The sequence below is a fragment of the Anopheles moucheti genome, chromosome 2 (genome assembly GCF_943734755.1).
Source record: "Anopheles moucheti chromosome 2, idAnoMoucSN_F20_07, whole genome shotgun sequence".
In the NCBI taxonomy this organism is placed as follows: Eukaryota; Metazoa; Arthropoda; class Insecta; order Diptera; family Culicidae; genus Anopheles; species Anopheles moucheti.
The window spans coordinates 94,876,004-94,899,994 of NC_069140.1; the positions used below are offsets into that span (position 1 = coordinate 94,876,004).

General features: G+C 46.8%; 3 protein-coding genes across 3 annotated transcripts; all 3 read right to left on the bottom strand.

Moving 5' to 3' along the window:
* Window positions 1–573: 573 nt before the first annotated feature.
* On the bottom strand, window positions 574–9,317 carry LOC128299528 (tyrosine-protein kinase receptor). Its single transcript, XM_053035522.1, has 13 exons — window positions 8,256–9,317; window positions 5,927–6,538; window positions 5,782–5,863; window positions 5,395–5,714; window positions 4,959–5,313; window positions 4,710–4,875; window positions 4,347–4,641; window positions 3,676–4,276; window positions 3,508–3,606; window positions 3,226–3,433; window positions 2,944–3,159; window positions 2,800–2,869; window positions 574–2,736 (listed from the first exon to the last, which is right to left on the bottom strand). Exons 1-13 carry the CDS (start codon window positions 9,315–9,317, stop codon window positions 1,066–1,068), a joined length of 5,757 nt encoding a protein of 1,918 aa, XP_052891482.1. The 3' UTR covers window positions 574–1,065.
* Window positions 9,318–19,130: 9,813 nt separating this feature from the next.
* Window positions 19,131–20,676, bottom strand: LOC128297252 (lactoylglutathione lyase). The gene is made up of 4 exons (XM_053032863.1): window positions 20,520–20,676; window positions 20,335–20,453; window positions 19,641–19,864; window positions 19,131–19,545 (listed from the first exon to the last, which is right to left on the bottom strand). Exons 2-4 carry the CDS (start codon window positions 20,398–20,400, stop codon window positions 19,302–19,304), a joined length of 534 nt encoding a protein of 177 aa, XP_052888823.1. The 5' UTR covers window positions 20,401–20,453; window positions 20,520–20,676; the 3' UTR covers window positions 19,131–19,301.
* A 278-nt stretch (window positions 20,677–20,954) lies between these two features.
* LOC128298110 (uncharacterized) lies at window positions 20,955–22,569 on the bottom strand. Its single transcript, XM_053033848.1, has 4 exons — window positions 22,288–22,569; window positions 21,947–22,175; window positions 21,783–21,874; window positions 20,955–21,657 (listed from the first exon to the last, which is right to left on the bottom strand). The coding sequence occupies exons 1-4, from the start codon at window positions 22,348–22,350 to the stop codon at window positions 21,154–21,156; spliced, it is 888 nt and encodes a 295-aa protein (XP_052889808.1). The 5' UTR covers window positions 22,351–22,569; the 3' UTR covers window positions 20,955–21,153.
* Window positions 22,570–23,991: the final 1,422 nt, after the last annotated feature.

Here is a 23,991-nt window from a genome sequence, read left to right on the forward strand (position 1 = left end):
ACAAATGCTTTAAAATGCCAACACACACGCTAATCAGTTTGCGGCTTTGACAAACAAATCAACAGTGTACTGAAGAATTCAATCCCGTACCGGTTTATCATCCATCTGTCAGTGGCTACTTGGTGTGTATTAGTCGTTGTTAAAACACGGAATAAGCTCGCCCCTAGCTAATGCGGTGAAACATCCCACCGACCGCCACTGTAGCTACCAAATGCACTCTGTCGCAATTTTTGTTTGTTTTTTCTTTCCTGCAAACCCCAACACTCTTTTTTAACAAATTGTAGAAATCATTGACCGTGCGCGGTAATATAAACACCGCCTTTACCACCGCAAAAGACGCCATCTGTCAAAAAACCCGCTTTCAAAGCGTTTAGTGTACCAACTACACAGACACTCAGTTGAGTATCACTTTGACACTTTGCTTGTTTTGTTGTTTCCTTTGGGGGTTCATTTTCATGTATTTTTTGTGTGTTGTAATAAGCTGTTGATTTATTTCTACACGTGCTGTCACTTCTTAGACATTTACTAGTACGGGGTTTCCCTTGCTTACTGTATTTGTTTTTCATTTGTGTATGTGTGTATTTTTATGTTCCACTCGGTGGACTAATTCGGACAAAGAAACATGATTTCTTTTGTTTAACATCAAGTGGTTTTGTTTTGCCGGTTGTCACTGTATTCCGAACAAACCTCGATCTCGCTTATTTTTTTTTGTTTGGTAGCGTTTTTTATATAAATATATTCTAACCTTTTTGTTTGTTTTTGTTCGTTCTATCAACCGCTTCTAATGTTATGCAAATATGTATATGTACAAATAATGCATTTTGTATAATCGGGGTATTCGTGTTTGTGTGTGGTTTCATTTCTTTATATAGTTAGTACATATGTATATATATATTGATTTTCGTTACGAAATACTTTTTCAAATTAGTGGCCAATGGATGTCCACCAATGATACTTTATATAGGTGTGGGTGTGTACGTTTTTTCAGTGTCCTTTTACACGGACATGCCGACGCATGGTGGTGATTTATCGTAGAAATGATGTTTGCACCTCATCGAAACCCTTTTAACAGCTGATCTCGGAATGATTTTCCGGGCTGATGTAACGCTCGCTGAACGTTTGGATCGTGAATGGTGCCGCCTGCCGGGAGGGGTCCGGTCCGGCACCGACCGATCCCTTATCGACGCCGCCATTACCGCCATTACCACCGTGGCCATGGCCATGGTGACCGTTCGTGTTGTGGCTAGCACCATTGCCACCACCATTACCACCACCAACGCCACCATTGCCGGTCGGACCGTTGCTGTATCCGGTTAGGCCCGTCATCACGATGCCACCGGTGCTGGTGAGCTTATCCACGATAACGCCATGATCGCCATGGTTGTTATTGTTGTTGTTGCTGTGGTTGGTATGGTTGTGGTTCGATCCATTTCCGTTGGCGTTGCTCATCATGCGGATGTTCGCATACGATGTACCGACCACGTGGTTCTGCTGCATACTAAGCGCGGCCGGATCGAGCGTTATTGGTGGCGGTATGCTACTGAGCAACTTCGCCGTCTCCATCGGTGACTCCACCATCGGCGGCCCGTGGCTGTGACCGTTGCCGTTCGTCAACGGTCCGCCATTGGTTTGTCCATCCCCTAGCTCACCGATCACCGGATTGCTGAACGAGATGGGGGGTTGTATGGCCGTCGGTGTCTGTTGCGGAGTGTCTAGCGAAATGAGCTTATCGGCCACGTCGGGCACAGGTGGTACCATCGACGGACCGTTTGGTGGAAGGACTGCTTCGGCCGGATCGAGCACCGGCGGTGGTGGAAGTGGAACCCCGGCCGGACATGCCTGCCCGGGGTGCTTACGAATGAAGGACGTTTCCCAGCAGGCGCCATCGGTGACGGTCGTGAGTGGTTGCTGTTGGGGTGCACCATGCCCTACCAGCGCATTCGACACCATCACCGTGTGACCGTTGACGATACGCGGCGAGGCATTCTTCGGTGGCGTACAGGTCATCAGTGTGTCGGGAATCGTGACACCGGTCGCTTCACTCAGCAAGCGCTCCGCAACGGAACGCGGACCCGGCAGCGGTATGAGATAGTCGGAGGAGTTGGGCACCTGCAGACAGAAGTCATCGTTACCGGGTGGACGCATTATCGTCGTATCGCGCTCGTTTGACGGTGGTCGGAAAAAGCTCGGCAGCGGGGCATTCATCACTTCCGGGTCTTGCGTGCAGGTGGTTAACCGTTCGAGCAGATTCGAGAAGGATGGCCGCTCCTCTGGTGTTGGATTCCAGCAGTCGGCCATGATGCGGTACACGGCCATCGGACAACCTTGCGGTGCATCGAGTCGTCCACCGCCCGTCACCAGCTGCATCACATCGCGGTTGGGTAAACCAGTGTAGGGCATCAGACCAAGGCTGAACACTTCCCACAGTAGCACCCCGAACGACCAGACGTCCGTCTTCGAGGTGAAGATGCCATCGAGGAACGCTTCTGGCGGCATCCATTTGATCGGTAGCATCGCTTTACCACCCTTGCGGTAGTAGTCCGAGCGATAGATGTCACGGGCCATACCAAAGTCAGCAATCTTCACCACGCGGCCAGGACCTTTGCTGCTGAGCAGACAGTTCCGGGCGGCTATGTCGCGATGTATGAAACGCTTGCTTTCCATGTACCGACAGCCTTTGGCCACGTCCAGCGCACAGAAGATCAGATCTTTCATCGTGAGCGGTGATGGACGTTCCTGGAGAATATAAAACCATTTCAGTATCTGCCCAACACTGATGTTCATGCCACAAGTACCTACCGGCTTGTTACGACCCTCCCGGAGGAAGTTCTTCAGATCACCTCCGGCCAAAAGTTCGAGCACAATGAACCTGTGGGAATGATTTGAGCGAAATTGAACTACCGATAAACAACTGGGCTCCACTTGTTGATCAAAATATCTTACCGTGGATGACGGTCGAAACAGACACCTATCAGGTGTACAATGTTTGGATGATTGAACTTTGCCATAATGGCCGCCTCCATCAAGAAGTCAGACTCCGCCTGGCCGGTGGACATTTCTGGCAATGTTTTCACTGCCACGGGCATCTCCACCGCGTCACCATCGCGATGGCGATAGAGACCTTGGTACACCTCACCGAACGCACCCTGTCCAAGTGCTCTGCAAGATAGGGAAGTCCGCACATTGAGTTACCGATACCCACGCAACCAGTGATGGTATACTTACTTCACCAAACGCAAACTTTCACGAGCTACCTGTGGCAGACTCTTCACATCCACATTCCCGTTCAGTATGCCATCACAACCATAGTTCGGATTGAAGTTGGTCAGTGCCGAATCATCGGCCGTACTGCGCAGCCGGCTCAGCTGCAGGTCCTGTTCCAGCAGCATCTTATGGCGCAGAGCTGCCTGACGCTTTCTTTGGTAACGATTATCTGTGGGTGATAGAGTTAGACATTGAGGCTCTGTACTGACTCTCTGTGGCGTGAGGAGTTCTGAAGGAACTTACAAAGTATCAGTATAAGACTGGCCAGTGCGGCACAGAGCACAAGCACGACGACGACAAAGAACATAATTAGGTACTTCATTTCCACGGTCTCCGTGGGCACTGGAAGGAGGGCGAGAAATTAAATTAGTTTTTAACTGCGCGATGGCGCAAGTGAGATGCAACACTCACATTCACACGCTGTATAATTATCGGGCTTCAGTGTCCACCCGTCGGGACAGATGCAACCCACGGTCGCTCGGTACTCGTCCAGGGCCACACACCGGTAATCGCATCCACATCCCTGTATGGCAGGAATGATCAGTACCGCTCCATGACCACCGTTCGCGCCAGAAAACTCCATCGATAGTTCTGGCACATTCCGCTTGGATGCCATAAAGGACGAGCCGCCTTCGCCGTTGGTGGAGTTAATCATCGTATCGCCCCCAGAGTATCCACCGCCACCACCTCCAGTATCACATCCGCCACCACCACCACCGAACCCACCCTGTCCATGGGTACCACGCGGTGTATAGCATGGCATTCCACCCCGGCCACCCTCCAGTAGCGATGCGCCATAGTGTGCCTGCAGTCCCATGTCGGCCTGCGCACGCCAACCACCTCCCGGTCCGGCTTGCCGGTTGGGCTCTCCATGCGCAGTACCCGAGACGTCCTTCTTGTACGAGAGATACTTTTTGCCATGCTGAATATCATCGTCCAGGTAACGACCTACACCGAGTCCACCTCCACCACCGGCCACCAGCAGCGGGACTGCTGTGTTGGCGGAGTTCAACTGGTTGGACAAATTGATAGAGAATTGATATAAACTGGCATGATGCTGATCGTTGTGGGTTAAAACTTACCAAAAACACGTATGTTCCACCACCGCCTCCACCAGCACCTTCCTCGATGATCGTGTTCTTCACCTGCTGTGTCTTCGAGTGCATCCAGGTGTCCATGTTGAGCTGCTTATTTCGCATCTCACACGACTCGTCCCGATAGCCCATCGATTTGATACACGCATGCTCTCCACTCTGCCCTACCAGGATGTATATTTCCTCATCCTTGTGGAGTTCCAACACACTCAGAACCATCGCGCCGCGAGAAGAACCCACTCCACCGGATCCAAGACCACCTCCAGCACCTTTAGCAATAATCCTATTTGCAATTGAGGGAGATAAGGTCAGAGAAGCGTGACGTGTGCGATGAGCGTTGTCCTCACTTACGTGTAGTAACCCTCGTTGGGTACCTTCCAGGCCTGGATACCCTTGAAGGGATGACTGTCAATGACGTGCACCGCACTGAACGCTTCTGTGTTGTTGTACGACGACAGACAATCGGCCGGTGTCGGTCCGTACTGCCCCTTTGCGCCGCAGGTGTTGAGTTCCAGGACTGTAAGCAAAAGCAACCCCCCAAGAGTAGTCGTTTAAATAACCTTCTCCAAACTTCCAAACCTGCTCCAACAGGTAACCTACATGATTTTCCAGCGAAATCTTTGTGCGGCTGCTTGGCACCCCCTATCCGTGGATCCCAGTAGTTGTACCCCAGCAGATGTTCCGCCGGTATATTCAACCCGAAACACTCCGGGCTGAGCGAGAAATCGTCGATCGCCACATCGGAGAAGATGCGCATTCCCATGCGGGCCTCGAACTGCAGGTAGTACTTTGTCGTAATGTTCGGCAGGATGATGTCCACCCGTACCCAATCTTCGCCGAGATTCTTCGAGCTCCACCAGAGCGTTGTGGTGAAGTTTTCCTTCTCGCGGATCTCCACACTGGACAAATTGATGCTGCCCGGGTTCATGCCGTACTGGTGAACGTAGAACCGGACCTGTGGTAAATGTAACAGCATTTAGTATAATAGTATATCATCAACCTCATCGTCAGACTCGTCTCATTTTGTGCAACTCACCACACAGGAGTTCCGATACGGTGAGCTCGCATTCGTGTGTACCAGCGGTGGTGGGTTAAAGACGACACTGTTCATGATCGCATTGCTGGCCAATCCAACCAGCGTCTTCTTCTCGCTATCGTTCGCATGCTGGTTCATGTTGACGAACATGTAGTACCCGGTTACGTTCGAGTTCTCGTGCGTGTGATCCATATCCGGGCCCGTCTTCTCTGTCGGCGTTGGACCAGAGTGTCGTGCCCAGGATAGAATGACGTTGCCATAGTTTTGCCACCCACACCATCCGGTCTCGAAATCACAGCGACCACCGAATGGAATTTTATCTGCGGGAAAGATGAAGAATGAAGGTGTCATTCGCTCATTCAAAGCCTACTACCACAAAGGCCTTACCGCAGTTTAATGTCTCATCCTCACTGTCATCACAATCGACTGTGATGTCACAGATCTTTGGTGTTTTGATGCACACGGGTACCTAAAAGTGTTGCAAGATGGTTAATTAATCAATCTCTTTGTAAACTCGGTGTGTCCCTCTTACCTTGCTGGCGGTGCATTGCACCTGCGAGTAGCTACAGTTGTTGGTGCTGATCGAGTCCGGGAAACATTGCACCATGCGCAGATTATCGATGCTAACGTGTCCACGCGCCTGCCCACCAATCTTGTTCGGTACCACCTCAAACAGCACCTTGAAGTCCTTCGAGATGCGATCGATGCGGAACGTATTCATCTGCCAGCGCCGCAGATCGTTGCCCATGATTTCGGCCGGGACCCAGCTCGATTCCTGGTTGCCAATCGTCTCGATCACGATCCGTATGCTACCGTGATGCATCGCGCTCTGGTGGGTGAACACCTCCAGATAGCAGTTCTCCTTTGTCGCACCAAACACGGGCGAGGTGAGTATTTGCGGCTGGCTGTCCTGCGTGAGCCGGAGATGTAGAAAATGCCCGTTGGCATTATGGGCCGGATCGGCACCCGGGCCAGGCATCAGCCCGGTGCGGTTGGATTCGGTTAGATTCATGCCGGTCACCACCTGGAACCCGTGCTGGTCGGTTTCGTCCCACGTCCACGCACATTCCGTCTCGAAGTTACACTTCATGCCCAGTATCTCGTCCATCTCGGAGCCCTGATCTGGGACGGAGTTGTGGTATCGCTGCCGAGAATAAAACAGTAGAGTAGAGATAGAGACATTGCAATTGCGTTGCACGAAATAAACGACCAGCACAATATTTTCCACCAAACCTATCCGATTGCTTTCATATCCTTGTGCCGTCTGTTTTGGTTGCCGCTGCTGCGGTAACGCTATATTTAGCCCACCATTCCATCCAATTTCCTATACGGCCAACAGATGAAAACTTTTCCCCTTGCCTCCTAGCGGCCCCACCACAGCCACGCCTTCCGAAACTGGCCGCCCACTGATCTGGGAAGATGCAACGCGGCTTTCCAACTATTCACCTTCGACCCAGCCGTTGAAACGCTGGAAGCAATTTGCTCATCAAGCTCATCACGTTCGTGACCTCCGCTCGACCATCCACAGAAACCGTGAGAAATCTATTTTCGATTGGGATTACGAAAATAAAGGATCTCCGGTTTCGTCCGTTCGCCAACTCCGTGGCGTGCGTGGACACAAAACAAAACACAACCTGTGATGCACTTTTCGTGGCTGACGTCGAACGAGTCGAGCTCTTGATCAATGGCCAACAGAATCCGGTCACTTGTCTCGGTCACATCACCGCGACCGGGCGGTGAAGTGTGAAACGTTAATTATTCCAGCAACTCAATCACAACTGTTAGCATAAGTGCATGAGTTGGTTGCTATATTGGGATGCAATAGATGATTACTGACAGTAATAAAGTAAAGAAATTATAGCATATTTGGTGCTTTGGCTTTCCAACGTATGTACTTTTTCAATAACTTGCTATAATTCTAGTATCTCTCGCATGTACACTAAGTTCCAAACTGTCAAACGCTTGTTTACACACCAACTACAGTCGCACCCGTTACAACCGACGTAACGAGGCCCATACGGTGTAATGTCGACTTAGTCGACATTTTGAAAACCGCAATCGTGGTGACCCGACCGTCACCAACTCGCGTATAAATAGGATGGACGAGAAACACGTCCATCGGTTTTGGTGTTCTATTTTTGCGATAGCTGGAATTAATTTGTTTGTGTGGTTTTGTCATTGACGTTACACGACCGATCGTTCATTCTCTTTGTGTTCTAGACGTTCAGCAGTGGTGTATTTTATAATGGGAAGCAAACAATAGCTTAGCGAAACTTGTTTTTATAGTTCGCTCAAATTCAATCACTGTCGCTCAAGACTTCTTTAACAGTGATGGCTTTAAGCTAAGCTCAAAGGTTATACACTTACCATTGTTATAGCAGGGCGTTATATGTTGGAGAAAATCTTTAAAAAGTAGTTTCAGTAGTGATGGAAATTTCGTTCCGAACCTACCAGGTTCGTTCTGTTCCTTTAAGAAAAGAATCTGGTTCCGTTCCGTTCCGAAAAAAGGAACTTTCCCATCACTACTTCCTAGCACAGTGCAACTCGTAGTACATCGAAGTACCAGGAACCAGTGTACTCTATTCCTAGAACATCTTCTCACCCTTCTCAATCGATCAGTTGTGACGGGAATGTTTGTTTCCACTCGAGATATAGTTGTATGCCGCTAATTAAATCAAATTAGTCTTAGAGGAGCTTAGCGACACGAATCTCCACCATTGTGATACTAATCGCGCAACAATCGAGGAACAAACCTCAATTATATTCAGTTTGTGCAGAATCGAGCAAATTGGGGTTAGATGTGCTACCCGTGTACTGTAAATTAAGCGTTTGATTTGATTAGAGTACATCCACATGCTTACCTCTTCGTTGTAACGCGCCCGTAACGTTCTTAGTGGGTCGTCACCCTGGCGGCTGTAGGACGAACCGGGCGTGAAGTAGCCGGGCGATTGCATGATGACCCCCAGGCCACGGCCCGGATCGGATCGACCACGGTTGCCGTAATCGGCCGCACCCCGTCCACCCTGCTGCACGGTACCTCCGCGCGCATCCGTTCCCTCTGCCGCTCCACCACCTCCACCACCACCCGCACCTTGCTCACCGGCATTCTCCTGGCCGTACGCGTCCGCGCCCGCGTGGTGCACGGTTTGGCCACGCCGGTGCGTGGTCGAACCGTACGAAATGGGTTCACCGCCCGTTTCCAGCCCGTTCATGTTGGTGGAAATCTTGTTCATCTTGCGCAACATGTTGATCGATGACGTTTTCCGCCCCCGTCCCGGCCGGGCCGGATTGAAGCGTCGACCGTTCTGGGGCTCGGTCGTCTTCGAGCCACCCTGCGTGGAGGCGGGTGTCGGAAAGTAGGGATTGATCAGTCGGCTGCCCGGTTGGCGGGAGCCGATCGGGGCACCATCGTGGCCCCCGTTCCGGCTTGCACCGGCATTGATTTCGTTCGGCTGCGAAAAGGCACCGAGCCCACCGGTGCCACCACCGCTGCCGTGCCCTCCAACGCCACCGTGCTGCTCGTGATGGTGCTCGTGCTCGTCGTGTTCGTGCTCCTCCATATCGGAGCTGTCGTCCTCCAGCGAATCCTCAAACCCGGACGCGGACGCGGGGAACATGGAGCGCGGTGGCTCGGTCGACGTGGTGCTGGTCGTCAGCACCGGATGGACGTTGATGACGCCGGACGAGTTGTGGGACGCACCGAAGGTGGAATTGCCAAGCGGGCGCTGCCCGTGCACCGGCGGTGCAAAGCCCAACCAAAGGCCAACCGTCAGACACGTCCCCAACAGCAGCACGTTCGACCGTAACCGCACACTACGTCGTGCACTCACGGGCGCCATCTTGCGCAGCGCATTCGCTGCAAGTCTACACCGCCCGCTAAACTCACTGTGCGGCAGGTTGTTTGTTGTTCTTCTAATTTCCATCCCGTTTTTACACCGAAAACAAAACCAAAACCAGCACCAACCAATCGGTGAAACAATTGAAACTTTCGTGTTTTTTTCTCCTTCTTGTTTTGCGTAGTTTTCCACTGCTTTCCCTTTCACAACTCACTCACTCACTCACAAACAAATCTCACCACTACGGCGCACCAATTAACCGACACGTTGCGCTGCGATTTGGCGTTTGTTTCCCATTGCGTTACATGCGGAGCATCCGTTTTCGCGTAAATCGGCGTAATAAACACACAACGCCAGGAAGCTTTTCTCACTCATCGCTCCTGGCTCGCTGCGCTCTTTCTCACGCGACGGTTCGAGCGATGTCTCACCACACCATTGCACCTTTTTCCTTTGGCGAGCAAACAACACCGTAACTCTCAACTACACACCCCGGAATCGAATTTACGTCGCTTTTCGTGGCGGAGCTCACTCTGCTGCGTAGCGTTTTGTTTCCACTTTTCCGTCCTTATTTGCGCCTTATCTCACAACATTTGATTGAAAGTTGGGTGGGAAAGGATCGGCCCGCACTGGTGGACGTCCCGATGGGTCAACGGTGCTGCGGCTGGTGTTACGAAATATCGCAGCTTGCGCCTTCCAATTTCCCAGCCGTCCGTTGTTTTCCGCACGGGAAACGAGTTTCACGTACATTGTCAATCGATGGCGCGCTGCGAGAGTGCCCAGAGCCTTGCCAGAGAACAAGGCGACTTTAAGCTGAAAGCGTACACCGTACCGGGGATGACGTACAGATGGAAAAGCCATGTAAACGCAGGTTTTGGCACGGAAGAATACGGTTCAGTTTTGCGCAGCAGCCCAGTGCTTTCCCTTCACACTCACTTTACACCTCAAGCAGGGACCACTGTTACCGAGCCGTCCTCTACCGACCGTGGTACACACCGGCCAATGGATCGTCCCGACGGCCATTTTTACTGTCATGCGAACCGTTTGGACAGCATCCGAGCCGCACCATCGCGTAGGAGAGAGTGAAAACCAAACAAACAATCACGGGTAACAAAAAAAAAACAACTCAACCCTCAGGGCTTTGCGTTATCGTTTCATCGGGACAGCGAATCGAAGGGATGGTGCAGGGTTTCCCGCTGCCCACGGCACCATACCGGCCGCAAGCAGAAACATCCCTGTTTGTGTGTGCGTTGCGTTGCTTCTTCTTCTTTTTTATTTTGCACTTTAGTTGCACTTGGAGTTTGGAGCCACCTTTTCCCCGGTAGAACCACACACACACGCACACAGCCACGCACGCACAACTCACATCACTGTGCGGCCGATGTTCACTACACGCAGCGGGTAAAAGCTCTTTCCTCTCGAGACAAGCACACGCACACAGTCACACGCGTGTCTACACACGTACACAGTATGGGAAGGGGGGAAAAGACGCACACACTACACGACGTTATTCCTGTAAAGTTTTTGGAAAAGAAAAGGATGATAAGAAAAAAAAAATCGTGACTTTGCTGTTGAAGTTTATATCACCGTTAAGCTTGCTATAATTAATAATTTATAGTAAGTAAACGCAGCAGTGTGCATCCCATCTTTGCTGGCCATCTTTCTTTTTGGCCCGCAGCAATAACGGAAGGACGTCGTGCGGGGTTTTAGAGGATGGTTTCCTACTCCTGCCTTGCAACGGTGATGAAAATCACACAAACATATGCACACATACACACACGCACACACACACACACATGCACATGGCCACTTAGTGTAGTAAAGGGAGAACGCTTCGATGCATAATTTTACATCCAAGCAGGCGGTTTTATCTATTTTTCTTCTCTCTACTTTTTCTCCCTGCTAAGCTGGATGGGCGAGGTGGTGACAATTTGAAACAGTGAGGAAAGATAGATGATGGGATCGCACACTGCAACGCAGTGCCTACTACGATGCCACCACGTATTGCCGTGCGTGCGAGCGAGCAAGCACGAAACGGGGGCGATTTTTCAACTTCCAGGCTCCATTCATTTGGAAAAATCAGTTTGCACGTACGCACACACGTTCACGCCCTGCGTTGTGTGTGACGGAGGAACAGAAGGGAGTCGAAAAGGTGGGTGGGGTGAGAGGGAGTGTATGAGGGGGAGGGATGAGCCGAATTTAATCCTTTCCGAATGGTTTTTGTAGGAGAGAGAGCTATGTCTCTTAGCGAAACCTCAACTTTACAGTGTCCTGCTAATTTTGTTTTTCCTTCCTCCCCCCTGCTTTTTTCCGGTTTTGTTTTTCCTCCACACACGGATAAACCATGGGCGAAGAAACATGGGCGAACACACACTCACTCACTGTCTACCGAAAATTTCAACCTTCGAAAACAGGGCGTACGCCGCACGGTACTTTGCACGTAGCCATCCACACACACACACACACACACACACACGCATACAGACACACACTCACTCAGCCACACGTAATGGCTGCTTCACATTTTCTGTGTTACACCAAATTAAAAGATGGGATGCTGTATTTTCTCCGATTCCCGATTCCCCCACAGTTTTCCGTACTCTCGTACACATTTTCCACATTATCGCTTTTCACCCATTTTCCGCCCCAGCGTTGGGGTGAAGGATACCTTACGGGGAGGTTTTTTTTTTGTTGTTGCTGCACTTTGCTTTCGTTGCTTCGTTTCCTGCTGCGTCACACGCTGCAAAGATGTGGTACGACCATTTGTGCCTAGATGGTGTGTGGCCTGGTGCCAGGCAGCACCATTTTATCCACGGGCCTGCACTGGTCAAACACGGTTCTACTGTATCGCACTTTGCTGTGTAGCAATCACTGCATCAGTCCGCGATAGCCGACAAGCTGCCAGCCAACTGCACACAGGATGGCAGCTGTCGGATTGGTATACGTTGGGTGCAAAAATTGGGAGGAAAACCTTCACTACAGGGCAACCGAAACCGACATGGCCACTGCACGTCCTCTGTGAGCTTTCGTCGGTGATGGAGTGTTGCTTCTGGGGCCCGTAAGCTTCTCCCGATCTTGTTTAAAACTCGCCGTTTTTTGGGGGGTTTTTTTTCGGGCTCTTTCAGTTCTCTCACTCTCTCCCTCTTTCTCTCGTGAGAATGGAAGATGCTCCGGTTTTTTTTCTTCTTCTCCCAGGACGTTTGATATACAGATCCTTTACTCTGTGCGTTACACCGTTTCTGATGCACGATGTTTGTCATCGTGAATGTGTGTGAGAGAGAGAGAGAGAGATTAGGAGAACCAGAGAAATGGACGCACAGAGAACTCCATTTTGAAAATTCAAGTTTTTTATCCTTGTGCGAACCATTAGAGCACACGAAAGGGTGCGGGTTTTGGAGAGTAGCAAATGCCCACTGTACCGCGAATGCGTGCTGATGTGTGAGAGATCAAAAAGAGCGTTAAGGATAGATAGAGAAATTACCCTTACATTGAGCGAAAGCTTCGGAAAAGCTCACCCCAAGCACTAAGCTTCCCTATTCTACACAGCATCCACAGCATCCATTTCGATGGGGTGGAAGGAAAGCTTTCACTCGTGAGTGACCCGTACCCGGTCACTCACCATTTTTGTCCGGCACCCGGGAGGAGTGCCTTGGAATTTGATGGAAAAGTCTCCGCAATTCTTGGAACCCAAACACACACAAAAGCGTGTCGCCCTCGTACCATGCGCTGGAAGGGTGGGTGGTCGTAGGGTGAAACGTGCCTGCAGGACGAGCAGGTAATAAGCAAATAAACAGCAAGCGGCACCGAGCTGTCACTCTTGCTGTAGGGCGAATGCAACTCATCGGCTGTGAGTGCGAAAATACCAAAAGTCAGCCTGTTATTGATGAGTGTGTGTGTGTGTGTGTGTGTGTTAATGAACTTTTAAAATGCATTTTAGAGAGCATTATATTCGTAACGCTTTATTTATTCCATTACTGTCGTCGCGGGGAAGAAAATTGAGATTGAAAATTAGATCACAAATCTAGCTGAAAATTATCTCGGACAAAATTTTCCTTGAAAAATTATGGGGGTTCTGTTCTATTCCTTTACGCATTGACAAACTGATTCCACATGGAGTTCTTTTTTTTAAGTATTGATTGTATTATCTTGCTATTTTTGTACACATACATAATCTCATCCACTTAAAAAATTATTCACTGCAATAATAACGGATTGAACTTGTGTTGGGTAAATCAGATTCATCCATCTGAATCAACCTTTGATTTGAATGTATGAATCTAAAAATCTATTCTTAAGATTCAAAATATTAGAAAACGTTAATTCCGGGTAATTGAATTCAACAATTTTTTGATACTCAATAATCTGGAAATTCTTGACGAACCATAGATTTCAAGGATTCACGAAGAATCGACGCCTAATTTGAATGACCTCTCGTGAAAGATTCACATGAATGACGCTTCGCATAATATTCATTAAGCACAACACTAGATTGAACCATCCCGATGGAGGCGCATGGTGGATTATTCGGTTCGGTATAAGCAAACCATTAGGCCAATTAGGAGCTGATTAACTATTGTTCAACCGACCTCCATTTTTTGTTTTGTATTTTAAACGATGCGACAGTGTTTTTAAGTCGATTCAATAAACCAATGCTGCTCATTATAGCAACAAATTGCAGCGTGCTAAACAACCGTCTCTTATTACCTCTTCCCATCGATCATCCGTACCAACAGCCCATTCGCTGTGCGTTTAATCGTGGCACCTACAAATGAACAACAAATCATTAAGCAAATTGAAAGGAAAATAAACAATACGCAACGAGCGCGCCGTAGCAAACTGGCCCTGCTAAACTTTGCGTTGAATGTACGAGCGTCCGCATCGTTAACACCATCGTAAAGTGGCGCGCGTTTTTTAAGAAAAAACACACACACGCACACACAAAATGTGTGTGACAAAGGTGGCGCAAAAAGTGTAAAGTTGTACGAAAACTCCCCTTTTTTCAGTAGCTGGTTTATATACGACTGGCTAAAAATACATATTTTCACTTACGGAAAATTTTAAATCAACACACGGGATGGGAGATAGATGGTCCGTGTGTTTGTGTGCGTACTATTTGTACGCTCCTGCACGATGCATTGGTGGTCATTCACGTCACAGTCGTTTTTTTTTCTTCTGTGTAGTAAAAAAGGATTTTTTGATTTTGTTTTTCCATTTCCATGGGGATGTGGAGTAGAGATTGAAGAATTGGAAGTGAGCGAGTGTTTGTAGGGTTGTAGCTTACGGGAATTAGAAACCAAATAAGTTTCAGAGTATTTACAACCGTGTCGACCTTCGTTAAAAACCCTGTATGTTTTATACTAGTTCACTTTTCAACTGGGAAAATAAAAAGAAATCAGATAGAGACAATTCCGAACTTTAGCAGACTTGCTGTATGACTGGGTATGACAAAAACTGGGCGTCTCCATTGCGTGGAGGTCAAAGAAAATGCTCTCCTTGCGATCTGAGACCTCAGTTCCAACTGACATCTAGCAGAGCAGCTCCTATGTCCATGTGGACGAAAAAAAAAGAAGGAAAGCAGAGTTTCTGCTAAATATTTCAAATCATTCAGAAATTCTGGTGAAAAAATCCCAGAAGAACCTTCAACTAAAGCTGATTCTGCCTTGAGGAAACACAACATTCTCGATATGATGTTTGAGCTTACTTGTAGCTTCATTTTTCTCACAAAGTAATTACCATGTAGCGGATATTGGTGACCGTTTCTGAAGGCTTTGTATATACAAGTGATCTAGAAGATCATTTCCAACCCCTTTCAAGGCCTATTAGTTCCCAAACTGAAGAATGGGAATCAATCTTCCATTCCCGACCCATTAACATGAAAAAAGCGCCGAAAAATTCTTCAATGGTAGCATTCAAAACAGATCTTAATGGTTATTCAAACGGAATAAATACCGTGGCCCAAAAACAAACCCCATCCGTGATAAATAAATCATACAGCAACAGCACGTTTGAAGGCATCGGAATTGAACAAAGATCGCAACAACACGTCATGGAGCCTGTATGCAATGGGACGGACGCCGCTTTCTACGTCGTGTGCGCGCCGTTGTCAATTAATGCTGAAACGGCGAATTAAATTACCCGTCTGGTGTGGCGGACTGCTTGGTGATTGTTACAGATTTATTTGTCAATCTGCCTCGGATAGGGAAACGGGTCGGGCCGACTTACACGTCTTGCATGGTGACATGGTGCCAGCTGGCCAGCGACGTCAACGGTGCGCAAATGAATGGATGACGACAGTGTTCATTCATAGAAATGTGTTAACCACACAAATGTGGTAAATAGTAAATCAAAACTTTGGATTTCAAATCTGTTGTCGAATTGCCAAGATTTTTTCCCATTTAACATTTTTAATTTGCAAGAGAAAAACTACTCCGGACACACAGAATGTTCTACGAAAAATAAAAGGCACTTCGCCACTTGCTTTTGCTAATCCTAAACCACAAATACACACCTCGAGATTAAAGATCTGAGAGAAAGAGAGAGAGATAGAGAGAGAGAGAGAGAGAGAGAGAGAGAGAGAGAGAAGAGAAAAAGGTCCATTAAATTCACAACAGTGCGACGATCATGCCGCAACAGGAACGACGTGCGCACGTGACGTACATTTGGCATCATTTCGGGGGACGTTTTGTAGCGTTGAAGCGTCTTGGGTGCACACACTGTATTCTGTTATTTTTATTTTCCACAAATTTTGCCACCGATCGTCTGGGCATGTGTGTGGTTTTTCTTTTATTGCGTTTGGTCACAGGTTTTTCTTATTATACATTTGGTTTTGTTGCACATCTTTCACGTGTTTCGGTGTTCGCTGTTGTTTTTTTTCTCTCTCTCAAATGAATGATCCACTTCCTGTTTTGCGAACACACGTCTCTTCGGGGTCGTTTTATTTTCTTCACTTTGTCACGGTTCGGTCTGTGTCAAGATGTTGCCCATCATGGAACAGATTTATTTCAACAGAAACTCAATTTGCTACCATTAATGTGAAAAAAAGAAGCTCACGATACTTTTTGCTCACGTCGCTGCGATCTCCCAGTCGAGGTAGATTTTTTAAACAAGTATTTAATATATTCACACACGCTAGAGGATCCGACGATCGGTCCAAACTGTTACCATCCGTTTGACGTACCGAGCACAACTGACCGCAACGGAACAGTCTCTCGGGGCCCGACGCTCGGATCAAAACAAACGCACGAAGACGAACATATCCTTGCCGTGGTGGCGGTTGCCTTACCGCGAGACGCACATCGTAAGATCACAGCATCGTGAGCACTAATACAAATGAGGTTCCCCAAACGCTAAAAAAATCATACACTGCTCGCGCATCTCTCCGCATCCAACTGGCAAACTGTTCCTGTCCCGGGTTTGGACACACGGCTTGACAGTGAGCAGCAGCCGGCGGAACGACAGCGTTGATCATCCACGATCGGCCAGACCGTCTCATTGTCGCCCTGCTAGCCCTCTCACATTCCTCCCGTTCAAGCCCTGTCCGCCTGTCGGCTTATGTGTGGTTGTTAATGTTTATGTATGCCGTCCATCGTACCGTACCCGGGTCTCAATCTTACGGCGACGATAGAATTCTTACCATGTCGTCCAAACTAGCGGCAAAAAGAATTCTTACCAGCTTAAGTGGTAGTGGTAGGTTGCCCTTTTTCCCTTCTCATCGCATCGTTCGTTTTTTCTTTTTGCTTCTGTGCACTTCCGATTCTAATTTTACTGCACGCGACTTTCGCGCAAAACCTCGACATCTCGGTGTCGCGAGTTTTTTTTTTTGTTTCTACAAATTTGTTTTCTGTATACGCCATAGGAAATCCATGTGTTTCACTTTATTGAATACAGCGGAAGGCAATGTTTTATGTGTAGGCAAAATAAAATGTGTGAACAAAGATTGAATAGTGGCCTTATTAATCTGATTCCGACACAATCTGCTTCTTGTGCGTTCGTAAACGCCTAATAGTATGCAATATAAAATTTAAATTCCCTGTTAATCACTAACATGCCACATTTATTGTAGAATTGGTGTTAAACAGCCCCTAATATAGAGCGAAGATGCTGAGTATTCTTCTTGCCCTCAATTTAGCATTATCACCCATCCTCCCAAAGGATTGACTTTCCCCTTATATTCCAGGACAGGTTCTGTACGCCGTGGACATATTAAGTAGGAGTAGGAAATGGAAAGCCTGTATTATACTTCTAGAGGATCTATTACGCAATATAAACCACACACTGCTGAAGTTCTTCGATTCCCTCTCTGACGAAAGGGCCCCAAGCGACCCTGCTACAGCCAGGGCTTTTATGTAATCTTGGTGCTCGGGACCTCTTAAAGCTCGGAACCCACGAAGCCGCTTAGTTCGCTATATGGATGGAACCATTTGGGATTCCGTCAGTACTAGCTCCATACTGTCAAAACAGTATGCCACATTATAAAAACAACACTTATGACCCACACTGTATCTGTCCTTTACGCACTGCACTGGTATTGCCCTCAATTAGCGCTTCGCAACATCGGAAGCCGGTACGGTTTTGGTCGAATTAGCTTGAAATCAATTAGCTTAAGCCGACATCGAGCGTATATTGTCAAACCGCCGCCAAACGGCCAGATGTGTAGATCTGTTTCCTCCAATCAAATGTATCGGATGTGGACGGAATGGTGCGATCGTAAAACTTGTGCTAGGGGTTGAACTTTTTGGCGCACATTTTTATTTATTTATTTTGTTTGTGGAGATTTTAGCTGGTTAGCCAAAAGTTGCACTCCACTTATAGATTCGATAGCATTCAATCGATGCAATTGAACGTAGTTAATGCGACCTCAAGTGGTTCTCCCCCCGGCAAGCGCATGGATAAAAAGATTACAAGCGCCAGAAGTGGCGCAGCCAAGATCTTGAGAGTGGTCAATTTTCCCATCAAGCTCAGTCCCGACAAATTTCGCTCGTCGCGGTGTCTCGTATAATCTGGTCTCTTCCTTCCACCCGCCGTCAAGCACCACTCCGCATGCCCACAGTCTATTATTGAGCCGCTTTAATCCACTCGATGAATTTGTCTGCTGGACGGCTGGCCGAGAATCGCTTCTCACCGAGATCCGACGGTAAACAATTTTCTAATCAACTGATTTACACGCCTGCATCTTGCGGGGAAGGACACGCGTTCGCAATCTCAGCTGGCAATTGCGCAGCGGGTCGTGTCCGGTTTTTTTTTGTTTGTTTGTTATTTAACGATGAGGAATAAAACCCGATAGCCTTTACCAACCGTTTAACCGTACGATCTACAACATCATTTCATGTTCATACCTTGAGCGTTTCTGCAAGTAGTCTTTATGCGGAAAACTATTTCGCTAACGACCGGCAGCTGCGCCAACGATCAACGATACAGCGCAGGAGCAAAATGCGAAATTTCCTATTTTAGAATCAACCATACGGTTCTTCCAGCGTGCGTTAGGCGTTGCTGACGAATGCTAAATCACCCCCGACAGTTGTGCGTCGTTTGTCACGGTGCCATTTTGCGTGAAGCCGCAGGCAAATCCATTCCGAAACACCAGCGCATCATTTCATTCAACGGCCGTTTCTGTAAAGGCATTCATTTGGGGTAAGATTTGCCGCACGCGTCTGGGTGGTGCATAACGCACCCTGTCTTGTGGCTTGTTTGGGGAAGGGGCACATGTTTTCATTCAGCATTGAAGCAGATGAATAGAGAAAATTCTGCCCGCAAAAGGTACATGAACTGTAGCGGTGCGTCAAGCTGTGGCTAATTACAGTGGATGCAGCTGACGCGACATGCCGTCTCGAATCGTATCGGCCGTGATCTGCAAGTAAAAACGACGGTTATATTTAACAGAGACAAACAATTGCCAAGAAAATCGTATTATAACAAGGCACGGTGCTTTTATTTTTCGCAAACAAATTGAAACCCATATTTCCTTAATTTCCGATTACTGATAAGTATTTGCCCGTTTCTGTTCCGATACTTTTGTTCTCCCGAGAATACATATACGTTTAACATTTAATCACGCATGCACCGAAGGCGCGTAGTTTAGTGCGCCTGAACCGTGGATGCATTGAAGATCTCAATCCAGTAACCGTCCGGGTCCTTGATGAACGCTAACCCCTTCATACGGCCCTCATCCGGGCGCTTGACGTACTCCACTCCCAACCGATCGAACCGCTCGCATGCCTTCTTTACGTCTGGCACCATAATACCGATGTGACCGTATCCGCGTGGATCACTGTTACCGTTGTGGTACTTAAACTCGGGATCATTCTCCGTGCCCCAGTTGCTAGAGGAGTTGGAGAGAAAGAAGGTGCCTTGCTGCATTACGATACTCGACAAATTCACAAACCGCTGGATGCGGAGTGTTTGCCCTCTACTTACTGGGTAAGCTCCAGCGTCGCTTTCCGACTCATTGCCCACTGTATGCATTCCTTCCGATCCGTCGGTTGACTGCCAATGTCCTCGTAGCCCATAAAGTAGAGGGAGAATTTGGCCTCTGCAAAGTCCAGCTTGCAAAGCAGATTCATACCCAGCACCTCGTTGTAGAACGGAAGCGAAGCCCGGGGATCTTTAATGCGGTACATCGTTTGTTGGAACAGGAAGTTCTGTACGCCGAAAAATGAAGTCATAAAAATTCGTTAAACGTTAGGAAGCGATATTACTACGCAATCAACATGTAAAGAAGGAACCATTTGAATGCCGATGAGTGGTGGCTTCTTAATGGCAGGGCGATAAGATAATGCTTAATCATGATCACTCCGGGTAGCCTAGGTGGCGGACATAGACAGTATTTTTTGTAACGTAATAAACTAAACATTAAAGCACCACTTATAGGATGACGTGGACAACAAGATTGAGAAACATTGCACTTCGGTGAGATAAAAATAGTGCCCGAATATTATACAACACAAGGAAGGGCGCATTGCTATCGCATGCCGAAGCCGGCACTTTGCGTAAACAACACGCGGAAATCAATATGCAACAGCAACAATGTTGCACAACTAACCAGTACCAAGCTGAACTGGATTTCATCTTTAATGTTACCATGTTTGGCTCTAATTGATCGTTTTCATACCTTCGTTTCGGCATCCGGAAGCTTCAGCAGCTCCTTCGCTTCCTTATCGGTCAAACCTTCGCCCATTTTTGGCTTGATTTGTTAATTCACACGAGCAAAGGCACAGCAACGGTATTAACCTGCAAATGAAACCGAAACAGATTAGCTTAGCGTGATAATTGCAACGCAAGAAGAACATTGTATACCTCGCAATTGGTTCCTAATCAAATGATAACTTCTTCAACGCGTGAAAGTCCCGGCTTCTTGGCGTATTTGTATTTCAGGGCGAAGCTGTTCCGAAAGCGGGTTTCTATCAAATGTTTGCTCGCTGATGAGAAAACAGATCGTGCACGAGATGCGACGCATTTCAACACCACTGACAGCTGGCGATTGATCAAGGGATGTTTACACGAGCTGCATTACAGTTAATTATTGGAAATTCTCCATTTTTTACCTTGAAAAGGGTCAATTTTATTGAAATGCAATCGATCCACAATTTAATTTCATCATTAAAATGGACTAAAGCCCATAAAAATGTTAACTTTCAACTTTGCTACTCATCGGTACTTGGCGCCTCATGAAGAAACAGGCCAACAGGAATGTAAAATATTTTCATACACCATTGAGTTAAATGAGACAATAACAATCCTTGTCATTTATTGTTTATTGTTTAATTCAATCGACTTCAAGTAGCCTCTTTTAAGCATTTCACTTCTTTTTTACATAGTTAAGACTAATGCATTATGCAAATAATAAAGCTACATTTTGTGTCACCAAGAGAACGAAGGCATAAAGGCAGCGTTACTCGCCTGGCAGTGATAACATTCTCGAATTGTGCATTTAAGCGTTCGGAAAACTATTAAGCACATTTAACAGTGCATTTTCGATCTCCTCTATCTGCGATCGCTCTTTTCTAAGCAATCGTTGCGTCAGTAACGCGATAAACGGCGCTATACGCTGTCGCTCGTTTTCGTATGATATATCCATACGTTCCTGCTCTACATTTTGGAAATAGCCATCATTTAGTTCTGGAGATTCTTCGCCGCTAGATGCTCCAGTGTGCGTAAATGTGCCGGCGAGGTTGAATAAACGATCCTGTACTTGTCTATCGTCTTCGGCATCAGATGGTTCTGTCTGTGATGAATGCTCATACAATGAATGCTCGAATGAATGAAGCTGTGCCAGGGAAGGCTTCACATCATCGTCAGGTAGGTCCAACGGATAATATTCATCAGAACCTGGTTCACTTGAGGATTGTTTCGAAGTTGTAACGACTTCCAAAAAGTCCGGAATGCTGGAAAGCTTTCGAGCTCGAAGTCGTGGACTCGAAGCGGAGTAGCGTAACTAAAATCAGAATCGAAAAGAATTATTAAGCTTCTAATTCTACAATACACAGATAAAAAAGAATATACAGGTATAAATTCTTAAGTTCCGCTCTATACTAAGAGAAAAGTATAACAAAGATTTACCGCTCTTCTTGCTCTAGCTTTATCCAGTGTTTTATTCAGAAATGTCATGTATTTGTAGGCGTACCAGGACGGTTTGTTTTTCTTATCCAAACCTGAAATTAGATAACATGTACATTATCAATTGAAAATATATCTTAACTGCACCAGGAACATATCCAATTTACCTCTTCGTGATGCAATTTCCTTTGTCCTGTTTCTGCGATACTGGGCCCGCAAATTGTACCACTTGTCTTTGCAAACGTCGACGCTAAGATTCATTTCAGTTGCCACCATTTGCCACGCATTGTTAAGCTGGGAAGAGTTTTTATAATCTGGATGATTTTTCTCCCACAGTATTTGCTGATCCTTTACGGTGGAAATCAGTTCAATTGTTCTTTCATTATTGAAAATAGACTATAAGAAGAAACGATACATTAAATACGGCGAATGATTATGATACTTCTAGCACACATTTTATGTTAATATAGAGTATATTCAATGATTTAAATAGTGAAATAATACTTACACTGTGATCATCCACAGCCACCTTCCGTTTCGATAGCATTAAGCAAGATGTGTTAGCATCCATTTCAAACAATAAAAACGTTGTATTGTTCGCGTTTTCCTCCGGTCTCGCTTTCCGGTGTCACCTTAACTATCGATGCATAGCCTGCAAAACTTTTTCACCATCAGTGTTAACGAAACAGCTGTTTCTTCTCCTCTGTGATGTATTCTCGCGGTATGATTACTGGTCCAGCTTCCTGGACCTTTCGTAGTCAATCCAACAGCACAACCTTTATCTACCGAACGACTTTACTATCCAACACATTCCGTAAATTTGTTTATATCGCCAACGTACAGATTGTATTCGCGATACGCTTGTGTCATTCCTTGACAGCTTGCCCGACTGAAGCGCGCGCTACACGGCCGATGCCCAAGATTTATACACAGCGGTGCGTAAATTTTCAGTATTATTTATTTTCAGGATTTGTGAAAAATATTTTTAAAAAATGTAATTTGTAATATGTGTAAAATGTGTAAAAATATGTAAGCCAACGCTATAGAGAAAACTTTTTCGTCAGATTTGTTGTCAGTCGAAAATAACACAACCTTCCAAAAAGAAGGTTGTCACTAAATTTATGAATTTTATAGTATTTTTATATTCTTGATAACAGATTTATTTGCCTAGTAGCCTTCAGTTGGTACTAGAGATGTGCACTTTGGAGCCTACCAACGAATTTGTAATGGCTGAAGCCGGAGCCGGTTTCGAACCCAAGGTCCAAAGGCCGATTAACCTCACCATTTCTTTAGCCTACCATTTCTTTGATTTGATTTGATTTGACTTCACTTTGAAAAACTAGTATCATTAAAGAAAACCATTAATCTAACATAAAACAGCAAGCCTATTCTCAATTTTTCTAATTCATAGTTTTCATTTAACCCGGATTCAACACGTACTTCACACGACCAACTGTCACATACTGATTAGCTATCCATTTGCCGCTGATCGTTATCCCAACAATGCTCGCAAAATTCAATCGCACCGATAGCCGACCCGCATTTGACACGTTCGCGCCTCCAACTCGCTTACAATTGACACCATAATTCAGAAATCAATTTATCACCGTACCGAAAAAAGCATGATCGCAAGAGGGAGGAGGATGTAACACGAGAAAAAATACCTTCATTTACTATCACCAAGAAAAAAAAACATCCCAATCGATCTATCAGGAATGTCTTCAAACGATCGAGCTTGATGTCCAACACGTGATCGAATTCGCGGCTAAAGTTATTATTAAAAAGAACACGTACAGATGTGGTGAAAAAATGACCGCATTTGGAAGGATTTGGCCTCACGCCGGTGCCGGAAATGGTCCGAAAAAGGGCCCCGTAAAATGTGTATGGTATGTGAAAAATCCCTTCGTTATCTATTGTTCCACTCTTCTGAATCGTGACTTCACATAGGGTTGCTTTTAAGGGCCTTGTTGTTTGATGAGCCCATGCCCCTATAGACCGCACACATGCTAACGAATTGTGCACGCGAGAGTACAAATTGCCTGTGCCATTAATCACACGCCACACAACAATGGCAAAACAATGCACAAAACTGTAAACAAACTGTAGAGGAAGGAAAAAATGGTTGAAGTTCACGCGGGGAACATAAAAACCTTCCCATCAGTTCATTCTAGTGAGCAAATCAATGTAGTGACGTTATCGATATCTCCTTTCT

Bases quoted from the DNA above. Each gene is read 5' to 3' on its own strand.
- LOC128297252 (XM_053032863.1), bottom strand. From the start codon at position 20,400: ATGGGCGAAGGTTTGACCGATAAGGAAGCGAAGGAGCTGCTGAAGCTT. The intron at 19,865-20,334 runs GTATGAAAACGA...TTCGGCGTACAG, and splicing joins TTCCGGATGCCGAAACGAAG to AACTTCCTGTTCCAACAAAC. The intron at 19,546-19,640 runs GTAAGTAGAGGG...CAACTCCTCTAG, and splicing joins GCGACGCTGGAGCTTACCCA to CAACTGGGGCACGGAGAATG.
- LOC128299528 (XM_053035522.1), bottom strand. From the start codon at position 9,317: ATGGAAATTAGAAGAACAACAAACAACCTGCCGCACAGTGAGTTTAGC. The intron at 5,314-5,394 runs GTGAGTTGCACA...CATTTACCACAG, and splicing joins CGTATCGGAACTCCTGTGTG to GTCCGGTTCTACGTTCACCA. The intron at 4,876-4,958 runs GTAGGTTACCTG...TTTTGCTTACAG, and splicing joins AGATTTCGCTGGAAAATCAT to TCCTGGAACTCAACACCTGC.
- LOC128298110 (XM_053033848.1), bottom strand. From the start codon at position 22,350: ATGGATGCTAACACATCTTGCTTAATGCTATCGAAACGGAAGGTGGCT. The intron at 22,176-22,287 runs GTAAGTATTATT...TTCTTCTTATAG, and splicing joins TGGCTGTGGATGATCACAGT to TCTATTTTCAATAATGAAAG. The intron at 21,875-21,946 runs GTAAATTGGATA...ATCTAATTTCAG, and splicing joins GGAAATTGCATCACGAAGAG to GTTTGGATAAGAAAAACAAA.